Here is a 23,243-nt window from a genome sequence, read left to right as displayed (position 1 = left end):
GACAACTGTGTACCGTACTTTAAGGGTAAGTTAAGAGGTTTCCTGGGGTAATTTTGGCTATAAATGATTTTCATCCCATATAGAAATTGAAAACTTTATCCCCTCCTAATAAAACACAACTGCTTGTGTTCCATGTTTCCTCTTTCGTTATACTACAGGTCAAATCATGTCCCCTATACATGAATTCATGCTGTAAGAGCCAGATATGACTCAGTTTAAATGCTAGTATTATTTTTGTCATAAACATCAGCAAAGTAAAGGGATTCCATTGTATTTATTTGTAGAATAGGATTATGCCAATGTTGGAATTCAGTGGGGAAGAAGGAGACTCCTGAGCTGACTTGTCTTTGAGCGGTTTTAATTCTCACTTTAATCAGTCATCAAAAACTCTACAAGTGTCTCTTATGTACCTGGCCCAGGTTTCTCTAGTTCTGACTAGGTGCTTATCATTCCACGGTAGCTCTCCTCCCAGTTCTGCTCTTCTCTTCTCCTCACTGTCTTTTCCCTCACTTATTTCTAACTCCCCTTCCATACCAAACCTATATGTGGATGTACAATCAGGTTTACTGGAGCAGCCGTTTCTGGTCCTCTTCTCAAGGCCTGATTTAGGTCTACTAGGATAACCGCACAACCTCAAGTCCATGCTTTTCATGCCCTAAAGAGTAACAAAAATATAGACTCTTAGAATCATAGTCTGTTAGAACTTTGAGATGCTTTACAGGTCTGCTGGCCCAAATGCCTGATTTTAAACATTTCAAAGTGAGACCAGAAGAGTTTTCTCAAGGTTGTACAGCTTTAGTGATGGAGAGAGTTTTTCTCACTACCCTTTAAGCTATTTCAGGAGAAGTTTAAATACAGAAACATTGTAGATAGATGAGAGCCACAAAGAGGGAGCCTCTGATTTTCTATGAAAAATATTCTTAAAAACTTGGGTCTTCAGTCCTGGGCATCGTATAACCTGTATTCGCCTCTTCCAGCCCCAAAAGGAAAAGTTATACTAATAAAACACTTGTGGATTTAGGAGAACGCACTGTGGAAACCAGTCAGTAGCTAAGTGTATGGCTGAACCTGAGAATGTACTTATCAAGGGGACAGAAGGTGAAGAAGATGCTTTAAGAGATACTCTTGGATGGACAGGTTTCTATATTTGTCATGGGAAACAGCAAGGGCTTTCTCAGGCTGGGTGCTCAACTGGACACAAACCCAGGCCAAAGCCACAGTGGGGAGACCTACGTTATCTCTTAATATGTGGTGATTGTGGAGAGCTATTTTCTCCTCTGAACATGAAAATGAAGCTCTTTTTAAGAGAAAAGAACTTGTGGATTGAACAATTATGAAACAATTGTAATGGGAGTTTTAAAGACAAAAAGGGGGGGACAGGGGCTGATTTTTCATGGTTACTAAGTATTTCTACTTTGGTTATTGTTGTTGCTAAATTGGTCATTGGGGATGAGTGGAAAGGGGTTTGGATGGCTATGGGCATTAAAATTATTCTGGAAAGGATTCATGGAGGAGATGAGTATGAAACAATTTTTAAGGAGAAATGAGAAGTAGCCTTTGGGACACCTTGGGTTAATATTTCTGGCAAATAAGTTGGAATCTAGAAAGACTCTCACTTGTAAATTGTGGTCTAATCTGGTTTGTTGTTCTAAGGTTATTGATATTCTGTGGAGTGATCCAAAAAGCAAAAATGGCTGCTACCCAAACACATGTCGAGGAGGGGGCTGCTATTTTGGACCAGATATTACCACCAAGATTCTTAGTAAATACCAGTTGAAGATGCTCATTAGATCTCATGAATGTAAGCCTGAAGGGTATGAAATCTGCCATGATGGGAAGGTAAGCTAATGTTTTTGGCAATGTTCTCATAAACACCCTTCCCCCAAGCATAGTCTTTTCTTCACAGTGTATGTCTGGCCTAGAAGCCCATGACAAGATGTCTTCCCTAGTTCCAAACAGAAACAAGAGAAAGCAGGGTTCACCTGGGTTGTTTGAAGGGGCCTCACTGTCCTTCACCCTAAGAGATATTTGGTTTATTTCCCTGATCTTCCTTAATTCCAGAAACAGAAATTCTGACACATGGCACTAAGTATGCACCCATTTGTTCTTTACTAATCGTAAGGCAGCTGTCCCAGACAGTGGGGTTAAGAATGTTCTTTTCCTCACAGAGCACATAAAAGGCAGCAGTGAATCCAGTTTGCTCTCTTTCGTCTTTTGCATGTTTCCTATGCAGGGCTGAAAACAAAAGACACACTTCCCTGTAACACCCTGAGCAGGTGATCTCCAGCAAGTTGCTCACTATAGTCAGTTTAGCTGCAGTCACTAAAATGGAGTGTGTTGTGTTCCTCCAATAGTGGTATCTGATAAGGCTAGAAGAGGTGAGGCCTGAGGAACTGGTTTCTTGTCTCAAGTTGTCCTGTGATGCCCCCTTTTCTATAGTGAACAGTGGTGGATAAAAACGAGTACCAAATTGTGTGGCATTTCCTTCTGTGTCAGTACTTTTCTGAACTCTATTAATTCATTTTTGGCTCATAATAACATTGCAAAATGAGTAAGGCAAGTATTATTTAGGGTTTCTTTGTAAAAAGAAAATAGAAAAGAGTGGTGGCTTATCTAAAATGACACGCTCATTAGGACAGAACTGGGTCTAAGCCAGATTCCTTGTCACCAACAAATATTGTCCTCCCATGTTCTACCACGGCCCCAAGGCTGGTCCCTTCCCAAGATAGTGGCCATGGTCCTGTATTCTCTGCCCTTAAAGTAATGGTTTTATGAGGCCCTGCACCTCTAGATCACTCGGCTCTAAGCAAAAGACTGAGATACTAGACAGGTTTTGCTTTGAATGCTCAAATATCACAAAGCAAGAAAATAAGGGATTTTCCCCTTGGAAAATTAGAATTTGCAAAACCAAACATTAAAGAGGATTCTGAGAGTCAGCACTAAAATTATATATAAGATTGCAGGGCCATGCACTGGGGGGATATTAGGTGAGTGGCTAGGAGGTGGTAGTACTGGGGAAACTGAGTAAAACGACTTGTTTCCCTCTAATGGAATCACAGGAAATCACATCAGAATTGGATAATTTGCAGGAATTATGAACTTTGTTTAATTTTTGCTTTTTAAGAATTGAACTGTTTCTAAGTTTATTGAATAACCTTTTGAGAACTAGTTTTACATGAACCTGTCCCTCTTTTTCTTTAATTAGGTTGTTACTATATTTTCTGCTTCCAATTATTATGAAGAGGGTAGCAATCGAGGAGCTTACATCCAGATGTGTTCCGGTATGCCGCCTCGATTTTTCCAGTACCAAACAACTTGGACAACACTCTTGAAACCTCTTCGCCAAAGGTGTGTATACTCTAAGGAGAATTCTGAGTACTGGCATTGGGGACCAAATAGAACATCCCAAGTGACTAAGAGCAGCCACAAGAGTGAAGACAGCCACTTATTGGTTACTCATTGGTATAAACAAAATGGAAATAGTTCCAGATGCCAAGTGCTGTTAACACACCCATATTTGAAACCAAAAGAGCAACTTTCAATGCATACATCTTTTTAGATGGATAAAACAATCAGCACCTACAAACATAACTGAATGTAAAGGAAAGAAAATCCCCATACCCACTCAGTCCCCTAACCTACAGTCTTCTCTGCCCCACAGTCAGCTGTGTCTGCTCTTGCTCCCTCTTCTCCACCCAGAAGTGTATGTGACTAAAACAGTTGAGTATCTCTCTCCATGTGATGGCATTCATAACTTATCTTCTTTTTCTCCCTTTAACATTATCTTTTCAAGATTTTTCACATTATAAAACTAATATGTTTATTGTTAATAAGTGAAAAAAACAACAAAGTGTAAAGAAAATGTTAATGATCTTTTCTCCCATTCTCAATGATCCTTTCCCCCAGAGGTAACTAAAACTAACAGCCTAGAATGACCCCTTATACTTTCTTTTCCTGGCTCTTACAAAAATAGACTAACAATCATGTATTCATTGAGTAAAAATCTTTTGAGCAACTACTATGTTTCAGACACTGTTCTAGGCACAGGTGCTATAGCAATAAATAAGATAGGCAAAAATCCCCTCATCAAACATATATCTCAGTGTGAAGAGAAAGAGATTAAACAACATGCATGCTTTTTTTTTTACAAAGATAGAATCACACTGCACACTCTATTCTGCAGCTGACTTTTTTCCCCCTAAAGATTATATCACAAACATCATTCCAAGTTAGTACATATGGACCTAATTCAGTTGTTTTAGTACGTGCATAATATTCTGTAGTATACATGTACCATAATAGTTATGGAGTGACCGACTAAATCTTCTTCAATTGATAGATGTCCACATTGGTTTCAGGATTTTGCATTTAGAAACAATCCTATAACAAACATTCCTATGTATAAGGAACTCATACAACTCAATAGCAAAAAAATAAATAATCCAATTTAAAAATGGGCAAAGGATTTGAATAGACATTTTTCCTGAGAAGACATACATACAAATGAAAAGGTGCTCAACATCACTAATCATCAAAGAAATGCAAATCAAAACCACAATGAGATATCACCTCACACCTGTTAGGGTGGCCATTATCAAAAAGACAAGCGAGAACAAGTGTTGGCAAGGCTGTGGAACTCTTGTACACTGTTGGTAGAAATGTAAATTGGTGAGCCATTATGGAAAACTGTATAGAGATTCCTTAAAAACTTAAAAATAGAACTACCGTATGATCCAGCAATCCTACTTCATGATACATATCCAAAGGAAATGAAATTAGTATCTTGAAGAGATAGCTGCACTCTCATGATCATTGCAGCATTATTCACAATAGCCAAGATATGTAAATAACCTAAGTGTCTATTGACAGATAAACAAACAAAGAAAATGTCATATATAGATATGTATATATCTATGTCACACATATCTCTCTCCGTGTGTGTGTGTGTGTGTGTGTGTGTCTCTCTCTCTCTCTCTCTCTCTCTCTCTCTCGATATAGTCGTCCCTCCATTTCTGTGGGGGATTGTTCCAGGAGCCTCCTTGGATACCAAAATCCACAAATGCTCAAGTCCCTTATATAAAATGGCCTAGTATTTGCATATAACCTATGCACATCCTCCCGCACACTTTAAATCATCTCTAGATTACTTATAATACCTAATACAATGTAAATGCTGTGTAAATAGTTGTTATACTATATTGTTTAGGGAATAATGACAAGAAAAAAAAGCCTATACATGTTCAGTATAGACACATACTAACTTGGAATATTTTATTTTTTTAAATATTTTTGATCTGTGCTTGATTGAATCTCCTAATGCAGAATCCACAGATATGAAGGGCCACATAAAAATGAATATTATTCAGCTATTAAAAAAGGAAATCTTGCCATTTGTGACAATGTGGACGAACCTAGAAGGCCTTACGCTAAGTGAAATAAGTCAGACAAATACTGTATGATTCTCACTTATATGTAGAATCTAAAAAAGTCAAACTCATGGAGCTAAAGAGTAGAACAGTGGTTTCCAGGGGCTGGGGATTGGGAATGGGGAGATGTTGGTCAAAGGGTACAATCTTTCAGTTATTAGATGAATAAGTTCTGGGGCTCTAATGTGCAGCATGGTGACCATAGTTAGTAATACTGTATTGTATATTTGAAATTTGCTAAAAGAGTAGATTTCAAGTGTTCTCACTACACACCCCCACCACACATAACTGTGTGAGGTGATGCATGTGTTAACTGACTTGATTGTGGTAATCATTCCACAATATATATGTATATCAAATAATCACATTGTATACCCTAAATATATACAATTTTATTTGTCAATTATACCTGAATAAAACTGGAAAAAAATTCCTCTGTATGTGTGTGTGCATATATGCATATATATATATATCTATAATTTTTAGTGATTTTATTTTTTAATGTAAGATTTTAAAATATGGAATTTATGGATTTCTATGTTTAAAATTTAATAGCTACTTCAAAAAGTTTGTAACAATTGACAATCTGAAAAGCAACATACCAATTTCTCCACATCCTCGTTAGTCTCAGATAATAATACTGTTTTTAATTTTTGCCAAGCTGAAGAATAAGAATGATAAATCTCATTGTTTTAATTAGCATTTTTTAGACAGCTGAGGTTACCCATCTTACAGTTTTTGGCCATTGCATTTTCCCTTTGAATTCTCTATATCATTCCTTTATTTTATATTGGGTTGTTTGTCATTTTGGGATCGATTTTTAGGAGCTATTTGCATATGGGGGATAGAGAATTTTTATAGGCATATTGCATATACTTGTTGGCTGTCTTGATTTTGCTTTAGTTCTATGATGTCATATTAATTTATAATTTTATTATAACTTTTGGATTTTTACCTTGTTTCAAAAAATGTCCCTACACCAAGGTTATATAACTATTTCCTCCCCTCCCTTTATACATACATATATATATATATATATTCTTAAATTTAACAGCTTTGTTGAGATATGATCTACATACCATAAAGGTTACCCATTTACAATTCAATATTTAGTATATTTACGGAGTTGTGCAATCACCATCATTACCTAACTTTTGAACATTTTTACCATTGTAAAAAGAAAACTCATATTCCTTAACAATTACTTCCCATCACCTCCCCCATCACAGCATGCAACCACTAATCTATTTTCTGTCTGTATAGATTTGCCTATTCTGGGCATTTCATATAAATGGGATCATATAATATATGATCTTTTTATGGCTGGCTTCTTTCAAGCAGCACAGCGTTTCTAAGGTCATTCTTGTTGGAGCCTGTATCAGTATTTCATTCCTTTTTTTTTTTTTTTTTTTTTGAGACAGAGTCCCACTTTGTTGCCCTGGCTAGAGTGAGTGCCGTGGTGTCAGCCTAGCTCACAGCAACCTCAAACTCCTGGGCTTAAGCAATCCTTCTGCCTCAGCCTCCTGAGTAGCTGAGACTACAGGCATGCGCCACCATGCCTGGCTAATTTTTTCTATATATATTTTTAGTTGTCCAGCAAATTTCTTTCTATTTTTAGTAGAGATGGGGTCTCGCTCTTGCTCAGGCTGGTCTCGAACTGACCTTGAGCAATCCAGCCGCCTCGGCCTCCCAGAGTGCTAGGATTACAGGCGTGAGCCACCGTGCTCGGCCTCATTCCTTTTTATGGTTGAATAATATTCCATTGTATGAATATACCACATTTTGTTTATGCATTCATGAGTTGATGGACATTTAGGTTGTTCCCACTTTTTGGTCATTATGAATAATGCTGTTATGAACATTCATGGACAAGTTTTTATGTGGACCTGTGTTTCACTTCTCTTGAGTATGTACTTAAGAGTGGAATTGCTGGGTTATATGGGTTATAAACTCTATGTTTAATACTTTGCAGAACTTGTAAAATTTTTTCCCAAGGGGCTGAACAATTTTACATTCCTACTGTCAATGTATGAGGATTCCAATTGTTCTACATTTTTGACAACCCTTGTTATGATCTGTAGCCCTGTTAGTGGATGTGAGATAGACTCTCATTGTGGTTTTGATTTGTATTTACAAATTGATCAATGAGGTTTAGCATCTTTTCATGTGCTTAGTGGACATTTGTATATCTTCTTTGGAGAAATGTGTATTTCAGGTCCTTTTTCCATTTTTAATTGAGTTATCATTTTTTAATTATTACATTGTAGGAATTCTTTATATATTCTATACACGTCACTTATTAGATGTTTGATTTGCAAATATTCTCTCCCATTCTGTGGGATGTCTTTTCCCTTTTTTAATGGTATTATTTGTAGCACAAAAGTTTTCCATTTTGATGAAATCCAGTTTATCTGCTTTTTTTCTTTTGTTGCTTATGCTTTTAGTGTTGTGTCTAAGAAGCCATTACCTAACCCGAAATCATAAAGATTTATTCCTGTGTTTTCTTCTAAGAGTTTTATAGGTTTAGTTCTTACATTTAGGTCTCTGATCCTTTTTGAGTTAATTTTTGTGTATGGTATGAGATAGGGGCTCACCTTTATTCTTTTATATGTGGATATCCAGTTGTCCCAGCACCATTAGTTGAAAAGACTATTCTTCCCCCATTTAATTGTCTTGGCACTGTTGTCAAAAATCAATTCACCATAATGTAAGGGTTTGTTTCTAGACTTTAAATTATATTCCATTTGTCTGTGTCTATCATAATGTGAGTACCACACTGTCCTAATTATTGTAGCTTTGTAGTAAGTTTTAAAACTGGTAAATATGAGTTGAACTTTGTACTTCTTTTTAAATATTGTTTTGGCTATTCTGGGTCCCTTGCATTTCCATAGGAATTTTAGAATCAGTTTGTCAACTTACAGAATGCTAGCTAGGATTTTGATAGGGATTATATTGAATCTGTAGATCAATTTGAAGGCTATTGCCATCTTAATTATATTAAGTCTTCCAGTCTATGAGCATGGAATATTGTTCTATTTATTTAGATCTTCTTTAATTTCCTTCAACAATGTTTCATACTTTTCATTGTACAAGTCTTGGACTTAATTTTGTTAAATTTATTTCTAAGTATTTTATTCTTTTTGGTGCTATAGCAAGCAGAATTTTTTAAATTACATTTTTGGATTCTTGATTTCTAGTGTGTAGAAATACAATTGATTTTTATTGATCTTGTATTGTACAATCTTGATGAACTTTTTTATTGGTTCTAATAGTTTTTTAGTGGATTCCTTGGTATTTTCTCTATACTAGATCATATTATCTATTAATAGAGATATTCTTCTTTTCCAATCTGAATGCCTTTTATTTATTTTTCTTGCCTAATTTTCCTAGCTAGAACCTCCAGTACCGTGTTGCATAAAACTGGTGAAAGCAGATATCCTTGTCTTGTTTCTGATCTTAAGGGGGATGCACTCACTCTTTCATCATTAAGTATGTTGTTAGCTTTGTATTTTTTGTAGATGCCCCTTATCAAGTGTTGGAAGTTCTCTTTTATGCCTAAAAGTTTCTTTTGGTTGAGTGTTTTTATTATTAAAGAGTGTTGGATTTTGTCAAATACTTTTTTTCTGTATCTATTGAGATGATCATGTGATTTTTGTCCTGTGTTAATATGGTATATTATATTGGTTGATTTCAGATATTGGGCAAACCTTGTATTCTTAGAATAAAACCCATTTGCTCATGGTGTATAATCCTTTTTATATGTTGCTGGATGCTGTTTGCTAGTATTTTGTTGAGGACTTTGCATCTATATTCATAAGAGATACCGGTCGGTAGTTTTCTTATGATCTTTGTCTGGTTTTTGAATCAGGGTAATACTAGCTTCTAATGTCAGCCACCTCTTCTGTTTTTTGGAAGAGTTTGTGAATAATTGGTATTAATGCTTCTTTAAATGTTTGGTAGAATTCACCAGTGAAGCCATCTGGTTCTGGGCTTTTTTGTGAGTTGTTCAATTACTTATTTAATCTTTTTACCTATTACAAGCATGCTCAGTTTTTCTATTTCTTCCTAGTCAGTGTCATTCTATCAATTTGTTCTTTTCATGTGGGTTATCTAATTCATTGGTATACAATTGTTCATAGTGTTCCCGTGTGATCTTTTTTTTACTCCTTTAAGGTTAGCAGTGATGTCCCGTCTTTCATTCTTGATTTTAAAAATTTGAGTCTTCTTTTTTTTTCTTGGAGGGTCTCAAGATATGTCAATTTTGTTGGTTTTTTCAAAGAATCAATTTTGGGTTTTACTGATTTTCTCTATTATTTTCTATTTTCTATTTCATTTCTTTCTGCTCTATTCTTTTCTTTTTTTCTGTTTGTGTTGGGTTTAGTCTTTTTTCCTAGTTTTTTTAAAGTGGGAGATTATGTTATTGATTTGAGATCTTCCTTCTTTTTTAATATAAGCATCTATAGCTATAAATTTTCCTCTAAGCACTGTTTTAGTTGCACGCCATATGTTTTGATATGTTGTCTTTCCATTTTCATTCATCTTAAAGTATTTTCTAATCTCTTTTGTGATTTCTTCTTTGACATGTTGGTTAAGATTCTGTTGTTTAATTTCCTCATATCTGTGAATTTCCTAAATTCTTTTCCATTAATTTTTAATTTATTTATTTTGTGATCAGAAAAGATACTTGTATGATTTTAATCCTTTTAAATCTATTAAGACTTATATTATGGCTTAGCATAAGGTCTATTGTGGAGAATGTTCCACATATGCCTTAGAACAATATAATTCTGTTGTTAGGTGGAGTGTTTTATACATATTTTTTAGTTCTAGTTGGTTTAGAGTGCTGTTCAAGTCTTCTATATCCTTCTTGATTTTCCACCTAGTTGTTCTATCTATTAGTGAAAGTAGAGTATTAAAGTCCCAACTATTATTGAATTGTCTATGTCTCTCTTCAATTCTGTCAGTTCTTGCTTCACATATAGCTTTGGGCTCTGTTGTTAGAGTCATATATGTTTATGATTGCTTTATCTTCTTGATTAACTGGCTATTTTATCATTATAAAATGTCCTTCTTTATCTCTAGTAACAGTTTTTGTCTTAAAGTCCATTTTGTCTACTATTAGTATGACCACTCTAGTTTTCATGGTTGCTGTTTGCATGGTATTTCTTTTTTTGTCCCTTGACCTTTAAACTCTTAATATCTTTAAAACTAAAGTCTATCTCCTGTAGACAACATATAATTGGATCTTATGTTTTATTTTTATCCAGTCTCACAGTCTCTGTCTTTTGATTTGATTATTTAATCCATTTGCATATGATGTTATTGTTGATATGCTTGGATTTACATCTACCATCTCTACTACCCGTGAAAGGTGATATGAAACCACATGTAGAAGAAGCATGGAGTAATCATGACCATTTTGATCCTCTGTTTCTCCTTTATTTCAAAATTTATTTTTGTAAGTGGTCTGAGATAGAGGTTTACATCCAGATGGTTAGCTATGCTAGTGCTATTTTTAAAAATTGTCCTTTTCTGCTGAATTGTAATACCTTCTGTTGTCATATATATTGTTTCCATATATAGTTGGATATACTTATGAAATTTCTATTGTGTTCAACTCATTATCTATCTTCTCTTGTGTCAATACCTGTTATTTTATTTTAGTAACTTAATGGTAAATTTCAAAATCTGGTTTGGCAAGTCCTTTATTTTCCTTCTTTTCAAATAATTGTTCATGTGAATCTTGACATTCAAAAGAAAACACGATTTGTAATCTTTTTAAAACTTCACAAAATGCTCACATACACACATATATACGTATCCTTATACATACATTTACTCTCTGGTAACATGGTATGTGTGAATTTAAGTAATTCATTTAAAGTGGAAACTGGTATATGATAACGTCATACATTAAAATGAAACAGAACAAGATGGTTTATGTAATTTTCACCTAATGTTTTCTTAACATAGGGTGAATACTATGGAAATCAATGCCTTCAGGATGCTAAAAGAAAGAATAATTTCACGAAAAACTGACCTCACTCATGCTTTTCAACTTCAAGATCATAGAAAGTCAGGTAATAAAATTATGTAACACCTACCATTTCTTAACATGGCAGGTTACATACAGATCAGTTTTCTTTTTTTTTTTTTTTTGATTCCTTAGGGTTTCAGTTCTCCATTTTTGCTAGAAAGGAATGATAGAGATAAAAATAAAATATAATCTATTATTTGCTCAATAAAAGACATATTTTTTCTTTTAAGCAAGCTTCTTTCAACTTAAAAAACCAACAATAACTCTGAATTAGACTTCTATTCTGGTAGTATATTAGACTAGACACTCTGGAGGGCCTTCCTATTAATAAACAGATAGATTCTGGAAGATGAAGAATTTTAAGGCATTTCTGGGCTTTAAAGAAAGGTAAATCTCCTGGCTGTATCTCCACTCCCCATGAAAGGTGATTTAAAACCACATGTGGAAGCATAGAGCAACAAACAAGCACAAAAGGCTAGATAAAATGGAAAAATTCCTAAAATATATATGTGTACATATACACACTTGCAAAAAATGACACAAAAACAAATAGAAAATCTGAACACTCTTATAACCATTAAAGAAATTGGATATGAAATTTTGAAACTTTTCACAAAAAAAATCTCTATATTCAGACTTCTTATTTATTATTTATTTATTATGTTCAGCTTTGTTAGCCATTACAATATATATTTGAGAAAGAAATAAAACCAGTCTTACACAAACTATTCCAGAGAATAGAAACAGAGGGAATACATCCTAGATTATTTTAGTAGGTCAGCATAACCCTGATATCAAAATCTAAAAAGAACATTATGGAAAAGGAAAATTAAAGACTAATCTCATTCATAAATTTAGATGGAAAAACAAATCCTAAGTGAAATATTAGCAAAAGGTAAATATATTAATATATCACAACCAAATTTGGTTTATGCTAGGAATTCTAGATTGTTTTTAACATTTGAAAATTAACTCACCACTTTAACACAATTAAAGAAGTCATACAATTCTATCAAAATAAAAAAAATTGATGTATTTCACCTTGGTTTCATAGTTTTAAAAAGCATTTAGAAAACTAAGTAGTGAACTTCCTTAATCTCATAAAGGATATCTACCAAAGCCTATAGCAAATAACATATTTAATGGAGAAATGTTAGAAAACTTTCTTTCTAAGATTGAGAATGAGAGGAGGATGTTGTGGTAGGCTGAATAATGTTCTGCCCGCTACTACGTCCACATCCTAATCCCCAGAATCTGTGAATGTTACCTTATGTAGCAAAGAGTCTTTGATTAATTTAAGAGTCTGTGATTAATTTAAGGATCTTTACCTGGGGAGATTATCTGGCATTAGCCAAATGGGCCTGATGTCACAATGGTCCTTATAAGAGGGACGTAGGAGGAGACAGAGTCAAAGGAGAAGGTGATGTAATGATGGAAGCAGATATTGAAATGATGTACTTTGAAGGTAGAAGAGGCCACAAGCCAAGGAATACAGGTGACCACTAAAAGCTGCAAAAGGCAAGGAAACAGATCCTCCCCTCAGAGCCTCCAGAAGGAACCAGTCCTGCTGAAATCTTGACTTTTGCCCTATAAAACTGATTTCAGACTTCAGAAGGTGATAGTAATTGCAGGGGATCACAAGGAGCCCTTTTGGATATTGGGAACGTTTTATTTCTTGACCTTGGTGGTGGTTACACAAGAGTTTCCCTTGTTATAATTCATTAAGTTCTGTATTTGTTTTGTGAACTTTTCTGTATGTGTAAAATGCCAATTAAAAAAATTATTATGTAGAAGGGGTGGGGAACCTGCCTTGGGGCCACATATGGCCTTCTGGATCCTTGACTTCAGCCTTTTGACTGAATCCAAATTTTACAGAACAAATCCTTTTATTAAAAGGGGTGCAGCAGAGAAAGATGAAGCTTTTCTTGCCTGCTTTGGTACTTAAAAAAGAACAATCTTGAAATCAGAAGGCTGCAGGTTCCCCACTGCTTGATCAAAACCCTTAAAAATCTGCATACCCTTTGATCTTGCAATTCCACTTCTAGGAATGATCCTAAGGAAATAATGGAATAGTTTCACAGCCATTAAAATGATGATGTAGATCTATGTTTATTAACATAGATGGATATCCATGATTTAATGCAAATAAAAACACAGGTTAGAGTAAATGTGTGTGTGTGTGTTTTGCCACATGCAATACATGTATATAAAACATATGCTAGAGTATAATGTATATTTGGTTTTAAGAAAGAGAAAATAGATACACATTTATGTTTATATACGTAGGCTAGGAATAACTTTTTTCTGTTTATTCAAAATCACTTAAAGTGAGCATATCTTTAATCAGAAAAAATAAAGATGTCTGTGTTTTGAAAAGTTGCATATAATATTGGGGGAAAAAAGGATATTAGCTGGGAAAATGACAGGTGAGTAATATACCAAAATATTTTTTTAAAAGTAAATCTTTCATCCTTTATATTCTTTTACATTTTCAAATCTTCTGTAACAAGCATACCTTACTTTGCTAATCAGAAAAAGGAAAAAAGATCTAAGACCCAAAGTCTGATTTCTTACAGGTGACAGTAGGGTGAGATATGTGGAATATTAAAGACTTTCTTCAGTTAGTCCTCCCTCAGGGCTAAGGGGCCTGGTTGGATAAATCACAAAGGAAAACAGCAAGTCCCCAGGCCTTGAAACCCCAGGCTGCCCACTGGCTCTGTCAAGGAGGTTGTGTTTTTTTCAAATCAAATTATAAATAAATTATATGGGTTTTGTTGTTATTGTTAGGAAAACTTTCTCTGGGCCAGTGGGCTTTCTGCATGGAGAGCGTTTTGGGGCTGAACTTACCGTGGAGAACACTGAGTTTGCGTCTGGTGAACAAAGACAAAGATGGAAATGTTGACTATATGTCCAGCTTCCAGGATATCCACATCAAAAATCCTGTGAAAGAGGCAAGTGAAACATAGCCCCAGCTAAAACCTGGCTGGGGCAAAACACCTTTTGGATAACCTATAAGATAACTTAGTCTTTTGAAAAGTTGGGAGAGGAATCATCTAAATCATCTAATGGATGAGAGCAACAGTCCTAGGAAAGGCAGGAAGAGAATCTCCAAGGTACATTGTGATCTGTTCCAGAAATTTGCATGTTCTCAGGAGAGGCAAAAAGAAAAAAAGAAAAAGCTTCAGCAAGGGAATGCACATAAAATACGGGATTTTTTTTTTTAAGTGCTGTCCAGCAGAAAAGCAGACATGCCACCCATTCTTTCATACAACATATCATTTAGAATACTTAACGTAGTCCTTGTTAAACTGTGAGTGTACAGACTTGCTGACATGACCCAAAATATGCCTTAAAGATTTCTAAAATGTAGAATCCTTTATTAATTAAATGTAAATACCCTGGGAAGAGTTACCAGATCCCAGTACTTACTAGTTAACAACTCATCAGCAATTAGTTATCACATTTAGCTGAAAGTGAGCTTATTGGAGCTAGGACTTGGGAGATCCTTTGCAGAGAAAATGAGAAGTTGAGAGCAGCAAGAAGGGAAGTAAAGTGCAGGTTGGAGACTAAAATATCCCCAGGAAGGTGGCTTTTGACTTCACTTCGGAGGCAGTTTACCATGGTGACTAAGATCAGAGGCTTTGGCATCAGACAGCTGAGATTTAAATCTCACCAACCATGTGACCCCTGGGGAAGTTCTTTTGTCTCTTTTCTAATCTCTAAAATGGACACAACAATAGTTCCATTCCTATTCCTTAGGGTAGCTATAGAGGACTGAATGAAATAATCCACAAAAAGCTCTCTGTAAATGGTGGAAGTTGTTATTTACTGCTGTCTTACTCACTTTGGCCCTGTCCTCTGAGAACACAGACTACAGAAGCCTTAGAACACAAGAGCAAGGTCTTTTCTCTAATTGAAGAGGGTTGGGCTGTGAAGGGAAGGATTGCCTTCTCATATTTATATCTAAATAACATAATTTGAATTGGTGATAATGTTTTAGTTGCTAAAATTGATCTGTGTCATTAATTCTATATGTTTTAAGATTTAGAAAATCTTTATTTTAGGTTCAGTCTACTATAATTGAAACTCTATACAGATACCGATATGACCTAGAGATCTTATTTAATATCATCGACTCTGATCACTCAGGTAAATGAATTTTGATTAGTTCAGTAGTAGTAGAAAGCAATAGCTAGTCTGTTTCTCTGAAATCAGAACTTTGTTTTTATCAAAACTTGGTGAAACTTGAGGGGAAAAAATAAACTCATGTTTAATATTATTATCATTTTAATTTTGCCACAAATTCTGTGTTTAAGAACATAGGGTCCTACAGAAGCCGATGTAGTCATTGGTAAACTAGACTGGCTCCTTTTATAAATCACCAGTACAGATGAAAAGATAATTCACTGTCCTTTTTAATATCTTAGTTACTCCTGGCAATAAAAATCATTCCTGGAGTTCTTATTCTGTTTTTGGGACTGAGGGTTATGAAAACTTATTTTCTACTTAACTTTGATGCACAGTTACTGAGTTTCAAACTTAAAACAAAATCATCAAATAATCCTCTACTACAGAGATCTTTAAACACCAGAAAATCAATAATCAACACATGAAAGTAAATTGTTGACTATAAAAAAGGCAGTGCCATTGTTTGCCATCCTCTTATTGACTCCTAGGATGTCTTCTCCTGCTTTGCTGTTGCTCTCCTCTCTGACCTCCCTCCATGTCCCTCACCCTCTGATTTTAGATCTTGTAATTTTTATACCACATTTAGTTCCACAGTCCTCAGTCTTCTCTCCATTTCTTCACTGTTTACTCATTCTGGCTTTAGAATAATTTCAGGATTACTTGATAGTTGACAGTGATGTATTGTTTCTTACATTTATGATCTTACTCTTCCATTTCCTTCAGTATCTTGATGGTCAGGCATGTTAGTGAGCTTCTAATTGGGACTATTCAATCAGTATGACTTCACCACCCCTGCCTTAGGTGGGTCTTAAAATGAACACTCACAACCTTCTCCTATATTCTTTTAGGTCTGATCTCAAGGGAGGAGTTTCGTGACACATGGAAACTTTTTAGTTCTCACTACGATGTTCCTGTCGATGATTATCAAGTTGATGAGCTCGTCAACACAATGGACTTGAACAAAGATGGAAGCATTGACTTTAATGAGTTTTTAAAGGCTTTCTATGTAGTGCATAAATATGAGACATTGAAACGAGACACACACCTTGCTAAAGACAAAGGAGAGCTTCCCTCAGGTTCCGTGTAAACAACTCGGCCCAAATCACAGACACAAGCCTTTCCAGTACTCTTGAAATTCATAGTCAGTAGTAGAGAAAAGTAGACCTTAGTTCACATCACAAGCAAATGCATAATACGAGTTTTAGAAGATCTGGCTCAAGAATTAGGACCCACACATTGCCACTGAGAAACTGGGCTTGAGGATAGTGTTGTTCTCTAGGATGCCACCTAACAAGGAGACCAGAGCAGTTTGAAGACCCACTAAAAGGAACCAAGAGAGCACCAGAGAAAAATTATTAAGTGCAACATCTGTGAATGACTGAGGGATGGGTGGAGGAATACCAAATTATTAATGGAATAAAACACTTTCATCTTTAAACTGTAATCTTCTTTGCAGATTTTATAAACCAGTGATCTTCAGTTAGAGAAACCACCCTTCAGGAGTGAGGGCCATATTAGATTCTTGGGGGAAGCTATGGGAATGTATTGTTTAAAAAGCATACTTTTTCATGTCTGTTGGAGATACAAAGTGAATATATATGGATTGAGCCCTACAATTAATCTCGTTTGACACCCTCATTGGTAAGATGGGGCCCTGATTATGAAAATTATAGGAAGCCATTGTTTTGCACTAAGCTCCTATACTAGGCCCCAATAGACCGGAATAAAATTCAAAATGAAGTCACTCATGCTGGGGTTCCATGTCACCAAACTGAAATTGAGTTGTTATCTGACTTTCTGAGAAATCAGGAGAGCAAGATAACAGCCTAATTTCTCAAACAGGCCAGTTTCAATTGGCATGATAATGAAGTTCCTTATACCTTTAATCCTTAGGAGGAAAAGTAACCTGATGTTAACCAATCAGTTATTTCTCTATTATTCTGTTTCCTTGTTTCCACCTTACAAGGAAAGTAACTTTGAAATGACCAACCTGCTTTTTGTTCTTTGCTTCTGTTTTCTTCAGCTTTTCTGTGTGTATAAAACCAACCTCCTCTGCTCAGCTCATCAGAACACTTGCTCTATTTGTATGGAATGAAGTGTTGCCTGATCCTAGAATCACAAATAAAGCCAATTAATATATTTAAACTAAAAGTTGCCTTTTGACAGGTCTGCCAACCAACAAAGGGACCCTAAGGAGATTTCTGATAATTCCCAAGACCCCTTGAGGAATGCGGAAGTGCTGCTGACCCCTTTGAAGTCCTCCGTCTTCCTCATGGAGCCCCGAGTGTTGTAAGTTCGTCTTGGGCCAGACTCTGCTTCTTTTGCATTGAGCACTCCCAAACTTTTTGGCTTCCCAGGTTAATGCTGTGTGAGAGTATTTGACCTTGCAGTATTGCTATGGTTTAAATATGGTTTATCCCCGTGAAACTCATGTTGAAATTTGATTGCCATTATGACCATGTTGGAAGGTAGGGTCTTTAAAACGTGATTAAGTAGTTAAGAGGGATTAATACCTTTCTCATGGGAATGAATTAGCTATTGAGGGAGTTTGGCCCTCTTTTCTCTTGAGTGCAAGTGCCCTCTATCCCCTTCCTTCTACTTTTTCGCCATGCTGTATAGCAGCATGAGGCCCTTACTAGATGCAGCTGCCCAGTGTTGGACTTCCCAGCCTCCAGAACCATGAGCTAAATAAACCTCCATTCTTTATAAATTACCCAGTCTCAAGTACTCTGTTATAGCACCACAAAACAGACTAAGACAAATGCCAAGGGTTAGTTTGTGCTATGAGAGGACACATCACTTTTGGGTTTGCAGTGACTGATGAGTCACCGGCAAGAGCTGCAGTTTTAAATGTAACTGACAGTGGTTGCTATAAATGGTTATTACTGCAGGGGTGAACTCTGGCTTTTGGAATTCACAGCTATCTATCCTCTTCATTTCTTCTCTTCTTGCTTGCTGAGGTAAGGAAAATCACTGGCTGATTGGTTAAGGGGATTTCAGAGATAAAGCTGTCTTGGCTCTGAGAGACCCAAGATCCAACATAAAAATGGGATCCTTAATTTCTAAAGAACTGAGTACTCTTGGTTTTAGGGTACCCTTCGTTAGTGATCTTTTCCCTCCCATGGACAGCTATTGTCTTGTTTTTGTGTCTTGAGAACTTTGGTCAACCAACCAAAAGGCTTGTTGGGAATTGCTGAGAATGTAGCTGAACAGAAATGTGGGTTGCACCCCGTATTTGTGACTAGTTTATGTCTAAACCTTCCTTTCTTGTGGTTGCCTTTGGGATTATCTCTGGATTTTGCTCTAGAAAGATTAATGAGAAACATAATGGGATCCCCAAATTCTAAGGCATGTGAAGATAGTCCCCTTTCAGGGACTCCAGGTAGCTATATGTTCAAATATCATACACATTTTTAAACCAGTGGGCAAATTATACCAAGGAAAATTTGGAGCTCCAGTGGCCTTTATGAGGACTGTTTGAATTTCCCAAGCTTGTTTTTATTCTTAGAACTAAATTAGAAGACCACGGCTCTAGGGTTAAAGTCTGAATGGGATGCATATTTTTGATTGGCATGTAGAGGCTTCTAAGTTGTTTGTCTTTCTTTCTATCCTCCCCTGCCTACTTAGAATCTGGTGACTCTTTTGCTTGGTTACCTGCCCAGGATTCCAAAATAGCCTTTTTAAAAGATTCATTGTGAAGAGCTAATGAAAAGCTAGAAATGCAAGATATCCCCCACACCAAAGACAGTAAAACTGACATAATTCCTACTGCTCCTCTCTATCCTACTTTGCCTAAATATTCAGTCTACTAACACTCTGTCTGAATTGCCTTTCTTCTCAGAACAAAACAAAAACAGATGAAAGAGGCAGAATGTTATTATACTAACAATGATATCAGTGACCCCACAAGCTGCACCTGGTCCACTTATGGGCCAGGCAACCCCGAAAGATTCCAAATGACCATTTGAAAGACATTTCCAAAGCGTTTCAGCTCTGTGGTAACCAGCAACCTAGAATGACTCTGGTTCTGCCCCAAGGCACCCCAGTAAGCAACCACTAAAACAACAGTTTCTTCTTCTTCTTCTTCTTCTTCTTTTTTTTTTTTTTTTGAGATAAGAGTCTTACTCTGTTACCCTGGGTAGAGTGCCATGGTGTCATTGTAGCCCATTGCAACCTCAAACTCCCGGGCTCAAGTGATTCTCTTGCCTTAGCCTCCCAGGTAGCTGGGACTACAGGCGCACGCCACGGCACCCAGCTAATTTTTCTGTTTTTTAGTGGAGATGGGTTCTTGCTCTTGCTCAGACTGGTCTCAAACTCCTGAGCTCAAGCGATCCTTCCAGCCTCAGCCTCCTAGAGTGCTAGGATTACAGGCATGAGCCACCATACCTGGCCTAATACAGCAGTTTCTAAAATATTGTTGTCATTTGTGCAAATGACTAGTATGTTGGAAAAGGGACTATCCCCAAAGATTTCAAGGGAAGCCCCTAAAAATGGGCTACCCACCCTTTATAATCTCCATATTAACCACCAGGACTGACAGTCCTGTAAAGAACGCTCTGTTAAATTTCTACCGGTTATTTTTTGCCCATTTGTTAAAAAAGCTCTGCCCTGAAGTGAGTGATCTAATTAAGGAACGAGATTTTGAAACTCTTTGCAAATGAAATTTATGTCTATAAAGGAAATCGCCTGTTGTAAGGGTGTCTCCCTCTCTGTACCTAAACCACTAGAAGCTTTTACAATAGGAAAGTCTTGGGCGTAAAAGTTTGCATAACAAACCTTATCTTTGTTTAAGGTGCTTTTCCTGGCCATCTTGTCTTAACTGGGCCTTTACCAAAGCAAATAATGGTGTTTAGATCTAAGTTATGTGCCTTTGAGATACAAATTTTCTACCTTGTTTCACTTTAGAATCATTCCTTTGGAAGTGCAAATTTAGGGTTGCCTGGCTAATGATTGCTCAGGGTGATGGAACCAGTGGTTGAAAGATTGATGGTCTGAAGGGAAGAGAAAGAAACATTTCAAAACTAGAAAATGAAGAATCTTAATGAAAGCTGTAAGATCTGCTGCTGTCTGTGTGTCAGTATGTCTATGTGGTATGTATATGTGATACTTTTCTACCAAAGTATATGAAAGAGCTCTATTTCATTGGCTTAAAGGAACAAAAGTGTTTAAATAACATCATTAATTATAAAGCAAGCATATTTTCTCCCTGTATTTCCTACTTAAACAAGCTTGTTATCTCCTAGATGCAGAAGACCATAAAGCTATAAATCCAACCAAAGAGCAAAATATACAATGAGATTAAATTGCTTGATTCATATCAGTTGTGGGAGGAAAAAAAGCAGAAAGGAAAAGCCATGTTTAACCTATTAGTCTTTTGGCTTCTGTGATATTTTAAATACTTGCCTGATTTGTAGAAAAATAACGAGATACTGTCTAGCTTTGTTTAATGAACAATTCAAGCATAATTGTTAAAAATGAGTAAATTAGGGTTAATATAAATGGGATTAAAGTTTATAAATGAGCTTTTCATAGGTTCAGAAATCTTTTTCATTAACGTAAAATCATGTTGTGATTAAGTAGTAGAAAATGATGAAATGTCTGGCTGAGGAATAATATTAATACCAAACTCTTGGTATTCTTCTCCTGAGAGTCAAAATAGTCTCCTGGGTGTGCTGTGTCCTCTCAAAAAGCTTTAAATGTTTGCACACAGCCCTCTGTCAAACATCAAATGGTCTCTCATCTGCTGGAAAGATAAAAACTCAAAGAAATGTGTGATCATGAGGACACCATAACTTATGAATGACATGTTGGGACTGGAAACCCAAAATGGTGGTAACTGAGAGTAGTCCTGATGCCCTAAGTTTTGGTCAGGCTCTCAGAGAAAACCTGACCAAAAAGGTGGAATTTTTAAATAAAAATTGTGGGAGGCCATTGTTTTAAACTAAGCTCCTGTACTAGTCCCTAGTAGACTAGACTAAAAATCAAAACGAAGTCACTTGAGGTTTCATGGAGTAAAAATCAAAATGAAGTCACTCAAGCTGAGGTTTCATGTCACCAAACCAAAACAGGCTAGGTTCATTTGGCATGATAATGAAATTCCCTCTGCCATTAATCCTTTCAACAAAAAGTAACCTGATGTTAACCAATCAATTATTTCTCTATTTTTCTGTTTCCCCGTTTCCGCCTTATAAGGAAAGTAACTTTGAAAAGACCAATTTGTTTTTTGTTCTTTGTTTCTGCTTTCTTTAGCTTTTCTCTGTGTATAAAACCAACCTCCTTGCTCAGCTCATCAGAACACTTGCTCTATTTTTATGGAATGAAGTGTTGCCTGATTCCAGAATCACAAATAAAGCCAATTAAGATATTTAAACTAAATTGTTGTAATTTTGTCATTTGACAATACATTGTGCAATTTATTCTGCTATTCTGATTGTATATAGAACATAATAATGTCTGTTTAAAGGCAAGTATATGTTTCTTTTTTTTAAAGTTTGAGAACTTTAAGATCTAACAATGTGCCAGATTAGATATCCTGCAACCCTGTCTGCTACACACACCAGAAGTAATGGATAAAATATAACAAACATCTTTTTTTTAAGTGCATAGCTGAGCTTGCAGGAAAGTAAAAGAAACCTCTAGGGGCAGAAAAAAAGAACATAATTAAAACTGTTAGATAAATAGTGAGGGATTCTGGGTCTCCTAGGGATGAAAGTGGACGCTGTTGCCTTGGTGCAATTGCCCCACCTGTGAAGAAGGATGAGGGTGGGCCCCAGGCCCCCATCTTGGTCCTGGCCCACCCTAATCCTTTCCCAAGTGACTGCCATACCTGGGGAAGGAGGGAATACCCTTCAGATCTACCAATCAGAACTTAGCATGCCAGCTGCAAAAGAATGCAGAGAGCTCTCTAGCCCACAGGCCAAGCAGCATAGGTACCATAGACTCTGGAAATTGACCCAGAACAACCCACAGGCATAGTAATGCAACTCTCAACTGTCGAATCAAACTGGTTCCATGGTGACCTCTGAAACATGAGGGAGGTCCCAATCCGGGCACTATAAAACAAGATGCAGACCATAACCAGGCCTTTTTCTGTGCCCTTCCCTTTGCTCTCCCTTTGTTGCCACAGTGGGTCTTGTCGTCATCTGTGATGTATGTATCATGCTCGGTAAACCTATATCTTGCGCTTGCCCTATAATCCTATCTTTCTCTCCTCAATAAACCTCATTTTTGTGCTTGCCTTACTTTGATATATCTGATCATTCTTCAGCCATGAGCGCACTAAGAAAAACCTGACAAAACCATAGCAATATTAACACCAGACAGGATAGACTTGAAGACAAAGTATATCATTAGGGCTGAAAAATGGTCATCATTGAATGCTAAAAAGAATAATTCACCTGCAAGGTATAATAATTATAAACTTATATGTACCAAATAACAGATCTTTAAAATTTATAATGTAAAAATTGACAAAACTACCAGGATGAATTCATAGAGGGATATTTTCAGTATATCCCTGTCAGTAATTGATCATGCATATAAAAAAATTAGTGTATAGAAGATTAGATAACCCAGTTAATTCAAATGATCAT

The 23,243-nt window shown here is 36.1% G+C and overlaps 1 protein-coding gene across 1 annotated transcript in view; it reads left to right on the top strand.

Moving 5' to 3' along the window:
• The window catches only part of PPEF1 (protein phosphatase with EF-hand domain 1), a 120,380-nt gene extending 103,642 nt beyond the window's left edge, over positions 1-16,738 (top strand). The window contains exons 11-16 of the mRNA XM_069464313.1: positions 1,654-1,839; positions 3,206-3,348; positions 11,400-11,506; positions 14,251-14,414; positions 15,528-15,612; positions 16,500-16,738. Coding sequence (XP_069320414.1) covers positions 1,654-1,839; positions 3,206-3,348; positions 11,400-11,506; positions 14,251-14,414; positions 15,528-15,612; positions 16,500-16,738 — 924 coding nt within the window. The remainder of the gene's footprint in view (positions 1-1,653; positions 1,840-3,205; positions 3,349-11,399; positions 11,507-14,250; positions 14,415-15,527; positions 15,613-16,499) is intronic.
• The last annotated feature ends 6,505 nt before the right edge of the window (positions 16,739-23,243 follow it).

This window comes from Eulemur rufifrons, chromosome 30, assembly GCF_041146395.1.
Source record: "Eulemur rufifrons isolate Redbay chromosome 30, OSU_ERuf_1, whole genome shotgun sequence".
Lineage (NCBI taxonomy): Eukaryota > Metazoa > Chordata > Mammalia > Primates > Lemuridae > Eulemur > Eulemur rufifrons.
Note: the sequence above shows the minus strand (reverse complement) of the source record. Positions and strands in the feature narration are given on the sequence as shown.